General features: G+C 41.5%; 1 protein-coding gene across 2 annotated transcripts in view; it reads right to left on the minus strand.

Annotated features, from left to right (window-relative positions):
- Vps13a (vacuolar protein sorting 13 homolog A) overlaps positions 1–4,441 on the minus strand; it is a 192,357-nt gene extending 187,916 nt beyond the window's left edge. For both annotated transcript variants that reach the window (XM_050157169.1, XM_050157178.1), the window contains exon 1: positions 4,190–4,441. In XM_050157169.1, the coding sequence (XP_050013126.1) occupies positions 4,190–4,289 (100 nt within the window). In that variant the 5' untranslated portion in view covers positions 4,290–4,441. The remainder of the gene's footprint in view (positions 1–4,189) is intronic.
- Positions 4,442–12,243: the final 7,802 nt, after the last annotated feature.

The following is a 12,243-nucleotide window of genomic DNA, read 5'->3' on the forward strand; positions in this document are numbered from 1 at the left end:
GGGAGGGAGGGAGATGGGAGAGCGAGCAGGCAGGAGAGAAAGGAAGGAAGAGAGACCGAGAGAGGGGGAGATTCAATTTTGTAGAATCTTTAAAGATTCTACAAAGTCACCGGGCGGTTGTGGTGCATGCCTTTAAATCCCAGCACTTGGGAGGCAGAGGCAGGCCAACCTGGTCTACAAGAGCTAGTTCCAGGACAGGCACCAAAACCACAGAGAAACCCTGTCTCGAAAAAACAAAACAAAACAAAACAAAACAAAAAAAAAACTAACCAGCACACCATCATCTTAAATTTTTTATACACAATCTAATTTCCATTATCAAAATTTTCAATAAAATGTTTTAAATCCTAAGTTTAACTAGAGTTGCTACTTTTGAAATTCTCAGGAGACCTATTTTTAAAGCTCTCAGTTTCATTTATCAAAATACAACTGATTTCTTACATCACCACATGACCTAGAAACTCCACTTACATATATTTACCAGTGGGAATTTTATTTATTTACTTATTGTTTGTTTGGGTGTTTTTTTTTTTTTTTTTTAGACAGGGTTTCTCTGTGAAGCCTTGGCTGTCCTAGAACTCCATCTGTAGAACAGGCTGGTCTTGAACTCAGGGATCCATCTTTGCCTCCCCAGTGCTAAGATTACCACACCAGCTTAGTAATGGGAATTTGAAACATACCTTCTAAGAAACTTTCACATGAATGTTCATAGTAGTATTAACTATAATAAACAAAAAGTTGGAAACAATCTAAATGTCCAACTGGTGAAACAGAATACTATTCATTCCATCCTTCAATATAAAGAGCTCTAAAATATTTGAAATTGAGGAAGCAAGAAACAAAAGGATGGGCACCATATGACTACATTTAAACTAAATGTCCAGAATCAGCAAACTCATAAAGACAGAAAAACTAATGGCTACCAGAGGTGGGGTGCTCATGGATTAAGAATGGGGAATGTCTGCTTGAGGATTTCTTTTTCTTGATGGGGATGGGCACTAAATGTTCTAGAATTACTGGTGATGGCTGTACAACTGTTACATTTAAAAAATACTCATTGAATTGTAGAATTACAAAAGAATTTTATGATACATAAATTAAATACAAATAGGAAAAGAGGACCAAACAATCCAACTTAAACAAAAGATATGGCCATTTCACTGACAAAAATAAACAGAAAAAATAATCATGAAAATATACCCAACATCATTACAAGGGAGCTGCAAATTTAATACTACATACCTACTGGGATATCTTTTTAATAGGGATATGAAGATGGCTTAGCAAGTAAAAAGTGCTTACTACACAAACTTGAAAGCCAGAGTTCCCCAGAAGCTGCATAAATGCTGGGTGGGCATCAAGGCCCACCTATAATTGCATCCTCCAAAGGTAGTCTAAGGGTTCCCCAGAACAAGCTTATAAAATAAATTTTTTATTTGGTATACAGTTTCTCCCATAATGGGAGAGTAAGGGAACATCTAAGAGCTCACATATTTATCCACAACCACCAGGCAGAGGCACTGGGGATCTTTTCAAACATCAAAATCAGGCTCTAGTGACACACCTCCTCCAAGACCATACCTCCTAATCCTTTCCAAACAGTAACACCAATTGGGGACCACTTACATATGCAAACACCCCTAAACACATGCATACCACATGCAAATATCTCCCCCCCCCCAAAAAAAAGAACTTTTTCAAAGCAAAAATACCAAATGCTCATTAGAATAATGTACAACTAAATCCTGGTACAAAACTGGTCAAAGTGCAAAATAATATACCCATTTCAGCAACCAGTGTCAAGGTGTAGTGGCTGAGTTTGAGGGGTGGACTCAGAGGATGGCTACCACAGTGAAACACTTGAGACTGAGTCTTACAGAGAAAGCAATACATTTGACTCAGTTTTGGATGCTGAAAATTCAAAAAGCATAATAGCAGCTATGGTAAAGATCACTTACACACACACACACACACACACACACACACACACACACACACACACACAAACCACTGGTGGATTAACCTCACAAAAGGAAACTGAAAGCCAGTGAGGGGCCACTGTTAACAGTCTCCCCTTAGGCCTACTTAGAAAGACATCATCACCCGAATATGGACTAAGTTTTCAACACAGAGCTTTTAGGAAATACAATCAGACCATAACCAAATCATATCACATTACTTCTCATAAAGTTACAAGTTTAAGGCCACTCACAACCCCATGGTTAGGTATTTACTCCAATGAAATAATTTATGTTCACACTAAAACCTGATACAGCTTTTCTTTAACTGCCAAAATAGAAATACTACAAAAAACGGCCCAGTTATGTTTATAAAAAGAGTCATGGAGTGAAACACCACTCAGAAGGAATGGCAGGACAAGGTGATATACGCAGTACAGGGATGACTTCTCTGCATTCCGTTAAGAAGCCTGGCTCAAATGGCTACACAGAAGAAGCCAAGTGTGGTGGCACAGGCCTCAAAAAGGATCTGAGAGTTCCAGGCCAGTCAGGGATACACAGTAAAATCTTATCTCAAAAAGAAAGAGCTACATAGGCAAAGGATTCCATATATGACACTCTAGAACAAGCAACATAGAGAGGAAACATCAGTAGTTGCCTCTTGAGGAGGGATCAGTTACAAAGAAATAGAAGAGGAAATGCTGTAGGCTTGTAAAACCTTTTCGTATCCAGTACTGGAATGGTGGATATACGCTTCTTAACATTTATTTTAAACAAAACTATGCATGATGGTGAATTTTCTCGAAGTAAACTTTAAATACAGAAATTCGATAAGCTGTATTCTACACAAACCTGCATCTTGTATATAAAGCAACATTTCACTACAAACCAAGCCACAATTCAAGTAGTTTTTCTTCTTGTTCTTTTTAATTTTGTGCTTTTATTTTTATTTTATGTGTGTGGGTGTTTTTACTTGCGTGAAGGTTTGTGCACCGCATGCTTGCATACAGTGCCCCCAAGAGCCAGAAGACGATGACAGAAGCCCTAGTTCGGGAACTACAGATGGTTGTGAGTTGTTGCGTGGACACTGGGACTTGAACCCAAGTCATCAGGAAAAGCAGCCAGTGCTCTCAAACACTGAGCCAACACTCCAGGCTTCTTCCGGAGGTACAGAGGCCAGTTTTGTTAGGCTCACTTTGCAACTGAGAAACAGCACAGATGAAGCAATCTGCAAGAGCTGGTCTCAGGAGGGCTGTGCGGGCACTTATGCATCTATGTTTGCCCACTTGATCATGATGGAAGGCAACTAACGACAAGAGGGCTTGTTTGTTGAATAAAACTAAATTTCTTACTCACATTATTTCAAAACTGAGGCTCAGCTAAAATAAACGAGTACTTCTGGAAAGCTGGAAGTACAGGCATACCCGAGAAGGCGCACACTTTTTGTACAAATAATTAGCCCTAATTTTGACCTGGAACACACACTTCAAAAGCGACTAGTAGCTACATAAAATAAACACAGCATAATACAAGACAGATGGAAACTCTAAATGTAAGACACTGGACAAGGTAAAGCGTTGCAATCAAGTGGTAGATGCAGCCCTTCCGAACTAAGCGACGCTCAGCGTGTCTTCTTCAAGTTGGCTGAGATACTGAACGGTCATTTAGACTCTGACCGCCTGTTTGCCTGCATTTTCTTTACGTTCTTTTTTTTTTTTTTCTTTTAACTCAGTCTTTTACTCAGGACCACAAACACCCACATTCCCACATGGCCAGGCTGCGACCTCAACACAGAAGAGGATTTCCTTTTCTCTTGCCCTCGTTACCAGCCTAGCCCAACTAAGCAACCCCTCAAGTCCAGGAAGGCACCGCGAAGTGAGGACGGGAAAGGACCAAGGGCGTCTTCGCGGACAGCGCCTGGTCTTCACGTGCGAGGTGGCGTGCGACACGCCATGGGCTCGGCGGAACCTTCGTTACAGCCCAAGGGGAAACTGACAGGGATGGCTCCCTCGCCCGGCAGAGGCCAGAGGTCACCGGCGCCTGGCCCCACCGGGTGGCACGGGAGGCTTCAGCTCGCGCCGCCCGCCCCGGGAACCGCCGCCCGGCTTTACATAATAACTTCAAGGGCGAGGCGAGTAGCTGCAGGTGGCGGAGCCGGGCTGGCCAAGGACCGAAGCCACGAGAAGCCGCGCCGCCACCGCCCGCGACACTGGGACCGAGACCCCCGTTACCTTTCCAAATGCCCAGAGAGAGCTGAGACTTGTCCAGGTTCACCACATAGTCGCCCAGGAACCGGTTCAACACGTCCACGACCAAGGACTCGAATACCATTTTCCTCAGCCGCGGACAGCACCGCGGCACGACCCCGCGCTGCTCCTCCCTCGAGACAGCTCGGCTTTACCGGCTCCCGGCCGCCTCCAGCCGCGGCGCCACGGCCGCCGGGTCGCTCAACCCGGCCGCGAGCCCCGCAGAGGCAAAGTAGCCGCGCGCAGCGCGCGTGCGCACCGCGGAAGCGCGTGGGGGCGTGGCCGATGCAGAGTCGGAGGCGCGGCCGGGACGGGGGGGGGGGGGGGGAAGGGGGGGGGGGGGGGGGGGGGACAACGGCTGCGCAGCCGCGGGTGGCCCGCGGGCCGAACGCCCCAAACGACGCGCCTCTCCCACTGGCCCCGCCCCTTACCCGTCGCTTAGCAACAGGAAACCAGTCGTGGGCCGCGATGTTTTGGAGACCACGCCCCGGAGTGACCTCCGGAGTACCTGCCTTGAGCTCGCGCGGGGTGGCTGGGCGTGGTGTTAACCGACCGGAACGCCCTTTCGGCAGGAAAAAACACCGTCGCGGGACCCACCCGCTGGAGGGTGTGCGGTGTGCCGTAGCCGAGAGTTTCCTGAGGCAGTTTCCCAGGGCATTTACTCCGACGTCGGTTGTGAAGTTCGGCTCTCCTTGGTCTTGGGACGCCTCAAGCTGCTCCTGCAGTTCTCCTGGTCTCTGTCAAGGATGCTAACTGGTCTTTGCAGTGCCTTTGCTTACTTCTCTAGCTGCGAATCTGTGCAAAAGCGGACTGAAGGAGAGTCAGGTTGGGAGAGAAATTCCAAGTCCCTAACGTGCAACTGCTCTTGTTTTTTTTTTTTTTTTTTGTTTTTGTTTTTGTTTTTTTGTTTTTTTTTCCATCAAGACATTTATGTGAAAGCAGCCGATCGTTTCAAAGAGTTGCACGTTTGGGAGCCAGTCCGAAGACCGCAGAGGACCTGTCAAGAAGTAGGGTAGAGGCTAGACACCTCGTAGCCTTCCCTGAGTGCCTTTCTAAAATAAGAAGAGCATTCTCAGCTCCACGCTTGGGCTTACAATTATTCCCAAAGGCCAGAACTCACAAGACAGATGTGTCACTTAGAGAGCTGACGTTAATAATCCTCTGAGGATTTCGGGCAGCAGTACACTTTGAACTTTTCCCTCTTTGTATGGCAAATCCTGACTTACCACTTACTACATTTTGAGCATAGTCACCAAGTTTTCAGATTTTTAAGCTTAAGATTGGCCTTTGTGAGAAAAACGCCTGGCAAAAATAATGTTGTTTTAATTTTATTAGAACGTATTAGCATTTTTGTACAAAAATGGGCTTCATTATAACATCTTAATTACATGGGTCTAATATATTTTTGTCATATTCCTTGCCCATCACCCTTTCTTGTCCCTTCTACTGATCCCCTTTCTCATCCCAAATAGGCCCCGTTTATTTTAATGAATTTTTATCGAGATTATAAAAGTACAGATTTTTATTTCACACAATTTAAAATTGTGTATAAATGTTTTACATGTATGCCTGCTGCCCCCAGAAATAACTCTGGTTCTGGAGTTATAGGTGGTAGAGAGCCTCCATGTCTGTGCTGATGATGGAATGCAGGAACTCTGAAGAGTAGCAAGTGGTATTTACCGCTGAATCATCTCTTGAGCCTATTTCTAAAATGTTATCCCAGGGGAGACATAAACCACTGGACCACTTGTCCTCAGGCCTCCAGGGACAGATGGAGGCATGACTCCACCGAAGTTCACTTTGGAGAAGCAATGTGTTTCTTGGGTTTCCTTCCAGAGTGTAGGTGAGGAGATATGTGTACAGGGGTGTGGGTGCGCCTCTGCACAAAAGGCCACACCTGGAAAGCATTTACCCACCAGGGTTGAAGGCTTTTCTGTTGCAGCTTCATAGATGAAGACCAATCCTCTCATCTCCCCCATTAGTGTATACTCTACTCCCTGAGGCCATGTGCAGTTCAGGTAGGGTCACACACAATAGGTAGCAGCAGCTGGAAACACCCTTCTACCAACTCATATAATCCTTTTGCAAGGGAATATAGCTGAACTCCACTTGATGGAGTATGCTTGGCTAAGGGGACGGTCACAACAAGGCCCCCCAAAACAACTGGGGCATGTTGTTTGCTAGTTCTGAATCAGGGTCTCACTATGTATTTCTGGGTGGCCTAGAACTCTACATGGAGTTGGCCTCAATCTCATGGAGATGTGACTGCTGGCGTTAAAGGCAATTGTCACCACACCTGGCTTATTGACATGCTCTTCATTATTTTCACATAACTTTGTATCTCAAGGGCTTTCATGAAGTCAACTTGCTGGTCTTAGTGATGCTAAGGTATTGGGAATTTTTCAGAAGTCACAACCAAGCTGGAACGTACTGACTCAACATACCTATTTCTCTAGCAGGCATTGGAAGAGTACCTCAGAGTGTGCGCTGGCACAGAGCAACTGTGAGGCTACAATACCCAGAAGAGGGTAATGCCACAGGTTATGAGACAGTTTGTTATTGTACTTTTAACACAAATGTACAGTGCTTAAAAAATTTCCTCTGTGAGTCCTAACACCCACCATAAGCTGAAAGTTACACAACTTCCAGAATTAAAAAAAAAAAAAACTTTAGCACCTTGAAAAACTTCAAATTCATTGTCTGCAATCCAGGAAAATTTAGAAAGATATTGATTTAAAGAGGGTGCATTAAAATTGCTAAATATCATTGAAAAAATCTACTGAATAAAGCTGGAAGAAAAAAGATGCAATTGTAACTGAAACTTTTGTCTACAGTTAGGTGGTAAATGATAAACCTCTATTTCCTAATAACTAGAACTTATAATTTACATTTAGTCATTGTATAGCTTAATCCATCTGGGGAAGCTTAAAAGCAAAAATATATAAATGTCATTTGGAAAAAGATAGACATGTACATTAAGTTAAACTTCTCTTGGGCCTTGAAAATAAACTCATAGACTGCCAAAATAAAGTTTTCAAGTTTCAAATTTGGAAATATGTCAGTGTAAGCCATTCTTTCTCCAGATCACAATCTAAATGATGGATTCCATTGCTTAGTCAAATGAAAAAGCGGGGAGTATTCAAATAATCCCAAACTACAATAGCCTCCAATTTACTTCTAACTTATACCAGTGGGACTTGTATTATGCTCAGCTCACATGCCATAACTTTCCACCTATGTAGTTTGGACATGTGACAGTAATATGGTCTTCATTTTTTCCCAGAAATCTTTCTCTATCCACAAATAAATGCCATCAGTGTATTATTTGTCCCTATTCTTATTCAAGGTCAACGTTGTTAGGAACCAGGCCAGATCATCAGATTATGAAGCCACTGAAGCCACCCACATTCTCAAGAAATACACTGGAGGAAGAACATTTTACAGGACTTTTACTCACAGTCTTCTGCACCTTGCCTCAGATCTTGGTTGAAAAATTGTAAAGTAATAACAATAATAAGTTGCTTGGACTTAGGTGTTCCCATCTTTAAAAGGAAAGAAAATAAACCTTGGGAAGACACGCAAGGGAGAGAACCTTTAAAGACTTTTACAGCCAGTGTTTGTGGGAACATAAATGGAGACAATATTTCTAATGGCAGCTTATAAATATCAACAAATTGATAAGTGTGCGTGTGGATATGTTAGGATATGTTAGTGTATGTATACGATATACATGTATGTCTATGAATGTTGGCTCAGCAATCCTTCCAGATATTTAATCAAAAAGAATTACCAAAAAAAATTCCACAAAACTATCCTTAGAAGATTTATTAAAACCTTTGCTTGTAATCTTCATTAGTAGAGAAGCTAGGTAAGTAAACATATATACCAATACACTAATTAAGAATTCTAAGCATTAATGCTAGAATTAATGACGTTTTATAAAGTGAAAGGTCATAGATTGTACCTTGGGAGAGAGTACGAAATAGCATCATGAGTTGTCAGCTTATTTTGATTATACAGGAAAAAGCAAAAGTCTGGAAGTATACTCCCAATTATCAGTGAGAGTTATCTCTTGATGGCTGGGCTTTTGACAATGTGTTTTTTCTCTGTTTTTTTTTTATTGAAGTTAAAATGTTTTATGGTACAAATAAATTTGTTCTTCTAAACGAGTGGAGTAATTTGTCAGAATTGTTAATTGATTCATGTGCTGTTTGATAAACTCTTTAGAAAACTACATGGAAATGGTCTCTCCAGAACTAGTGCCAAGCGACATTTCTAAGCATAGTCCAAACCTCATTGGAAAATTGATATGAAAATGGATTTGAACTCTCAAAAGTCTGCCTAAAGACTCATTTGAGAAGATATTTTTCCAAAGACAACAGATAAATGAATAAAAACTTGTTTGATATACCTAGCCATGCGGGAAATGAAAAAGCTGCAATCATATATCTGGATGTCTTTCCATTTTTAAACTATCAATTAATTTTTTTAATAGCGATAATCTCCAAATGCTGGTGAGGCTATGGAGCATCGGGGTCATTCATGTACTAAAAATGAGATGGTGAAATGGTCTAGCCACTCTGGAAAAGATAGGTCATTTCTGAAAAATCTAAGTACGCATGGCCATACAAGCTAGCAATTATAAGCCTGGACATTCATCCAAAAATAAAAATAAAAACAACTCTCCGTACACAAACAGGTAACAAGTCCCAGGGCCAGGACTTGGGATCGAGTCAATCTGATGGCAAAGCGAGGGAGGTCACAGAGAAGGATGAGGTACTAAACCTCATTCTGCTTATCTGGTGGCCTAAGAGCGTGGAGTTCAGTAGCCCTCCGTGGGGGAATCCATGAGAGGATTGACTGCCTTGTCTATTTGGTCTAACCAGCCTCCATATTTGCATCAGTTTTAGTTTATCCACATGAACAATCTCCCAGAAATGAACTCTCTGCTGATTTCCCCTTTTAAATATTGATAGCATCAATTTCCTTTCCCTGTTCTTGTTCCTTCCTTTGAGATAATTTAAGAAAGAAAATATCTGTATCATGTAGAAGTAGCTTTTGTCCTTTATGGAATTCCTGTGCAATGTCAGACGTAAAGGATAAATTTGGAATTATGGAAAAGGCTATTGATATATTTGAACCTCATGAACACTGTCAGTGTGTTTTGATGGAATGATTTAGTCCAATCAGTTATTAAGCAAAAATCACCTAATGTCTACAACGCCCCATTGTTGATATGCTCTAAAAGTATTTCCTAAGGAGTACATTCATAGGCCCAGAATCTCTGCCTTGAGAATAATAAGCTGTTACTGCTCAGAAGAACCATCTCAGTTAATCACCACGTTTACACTATTCTCAGCGTCTATCCGCCTTTTTATATTGAAGGAGATTCTGAGTCAGAGACACTAATTTGGTTTCATTAAATGTTAAATTAGACATCAGCTACTGGTTCCAACTGCTGCAGCGCTTCCCTCCAGGATGTTAAGAGAGAGTACCACCTAGTGGAATGTTTGATAAAAACTTCCATCTCTTCAAACTGGAGCAAACACTATGATCAATAAGTCTAAGTATTATAAATTATAATTTTGATAGGGTCCAACTACTTATCCCTGGCTGGCCTGGAACTCATAGTGAGCCATCTGTCTCCACCTTGAGAGTACTGGGTTTAAAGGCTTGTACCACCATACCTGACTATATCGCCAATTTAAACTTTCTTTTTAAGTGATAAATAAATTATTGTTCTTTATAAAATAAATTCAAAATGTCTTTTAAACTAAAATTCATATTAGAAGGCCCAAATTAATATTAATTCATGACATTTTAACTATTTTTTTTACTGCTGAATTGTTTTTTTCTTCCTTGAACCATTATGCTTCTTGTGTAGAATTAAAGAAAGTCTTAGTTGATTGCAACTTTGTTTTAGATTTATTTTTGCTTCAATATTGTGTGGCTAGTGGAATAATTTCTAAAAGTTTTAATTCTCCAACTGGTTATGTTAGACATTTGCACTCTTCTTTGAGGTTTAACAGAAACTAAATGATCATTTCATAGCCAGCCTTATACTAATGGGGGGAAAAAAACTCAACTCATTTTCAGTAAAACAAAGAGTAAGACAAGAAGAGAAGCATGTCCACTCTCCCCATGGGTATTCATGAGGTTTGAACGAAAATGACCCTTTACAGAATCATTTATTTGCAAGCTTAGTCCCCAGTAGACCAACTGTTTGAAAAGATTAGGAATGGTGGCCTTGTTGGAATAGGTGTGGCCTTGTTAGAGTATGCGCGCGGCTGGGAATGGACTTTGAAGTTCCAAAAGTCCATGCCAGGCCCAGTCTCCAGTCTCCCCCCCCCCCCCCCCCGCCTTTCTGTGTGTGTGTGTCTGTGTGTCTCTGTGTGTGTGTGTGTGTGCGCGTGCGCGCGCGTGTGTGTGTGCGTGTGTGTGTGTGTGTGTGTGTGTGTGTGTGTGTGTGTGTGTGTACTGCCCGTGGATCAGGATACAAAGCTCTCACTACTTCTCTACCACCATGCTTTTCTGCCTGTGGCCATGCTCCCTACCATGATGATCCAGACCCCAATAAATGCTTTCTTTCATAAGAATTGCCTTGGTCATGGTGTCTCTTCACAACAATAGGACATAGGCTAAGTCAAACAGAGTCCTTAAAGTCTTAGTACAGCAGTAAAACAAGAGAAAGCAGTCAATGCATTACAAAGAAATGAAAAAAGTAAAAGGACTTCATTAAAAAAAAAATAAACTCCTAGAACTAATGAACACTCAGCAACCTGGCACTACGCCAGAATGTTGAGAAATAAACGAGGAAGGGATGGGAAAGAGTCCAGTGGGTCTAGTGAGGACCTGACTTCAGATCCCTGGGACCCAGGTCAAAAGCCCAGTGTGTTAGCACATGTATGTAATTCCAGTGCTTGGTAGGGCAGAGACTAGTGGCTTCTGATGGCTCACTGGCCAGTCAGTCTACCCCAAATGACAATCTCCATGTTTAGTGAAAGATCTCATCTTTCCAGAAGTGTGATAGAAACTTCCACATGTGCATGCAAAGGCAAGCACCCTACATACAACACACACACACACACACACACACACACATTCCTTATAATAAACCTAACCAAGGAAGTGAAAGACCACCACATTGAAAACACTAAAGAAAGAAATTGAAGAAGATACTGGAAGACAGACTTCCCATGCTCATTATTTGGAGAAATTATTGTGAAAATGGTTATCTTACTAAAAGCATTGTACAGATTGAATAAAATTCCCATCAAAATCCCAATGCCACTTTTCACATAAATGGAAAAACAATCAGAAGCTAAATATATGGAAGCTAAAAGACCCCAGGAAGTCAAAGTAGTTCCAAGGAAAAAGGATAATTTCTGATTTCAAGTTATGCTGCAGCTATATCACAGAGTATTAAAACCAGAATTACACTGACATAGAAACAGATGTATGGATCAAAATAATAGGATAGAAAACATAGATATAACCCTGTATAGCAATAACCATTTGATTTTTGATAGAGTTGTCAAGAAATACACATTAAGCAGAAGATGTCCTCTTGCTTCAAAATCTGGATATCCACTTGTGGGGAAGAAAACAAATACCTATCTCTCACCTTATACATGAATTAACTCCAAATGGACCAAAGGCCTTAAAGGAAGACCTGGAACTCTGAACTGCTAGAGGAAAAAGTACAGAAATGAACAAACAAAAATAGTCACTCGGGAAATAATGGAAATTGACAAACGGAATCTCATGAAAAAATTAAGAAGGCTCAGGATGTACTGTATGAGAGAAGAATAAATGAAAAAATAAAAAAGTTTCTGTACAGCAAAGGAAACAATAAGTGAAGAAACAGTCTGCAAAATGGGAGATAATTTTGGCTAGCTGTACATCTGTCTTTGTTTATTTTCTGTCGCTAAGATGAAATAACCCAACAAAGAGTAACTTATGGGAGGAAGGGTTTACTTGAGCTCACAATACCAGGTTGCAGTCCGTCAGTCATATCAGGGATTTTAAAATGTCTAGTT

Source organism: Alexandromys fortis, unplaced genomic scaffold (genome assembly GCF_014885135.2).
Source record: "Alexandromys fortis isolate MF-2015 unplaced genomic scaffold, M_Fortis_MF-2015_v1.1 scaffold_10, whole genome shotgun sequence".
NCBI lineage: Eukaryota > Metazoa > Chordata > Mammalia > Rodentia > Cricetidae > Alexandromys > Alexandromys fortis.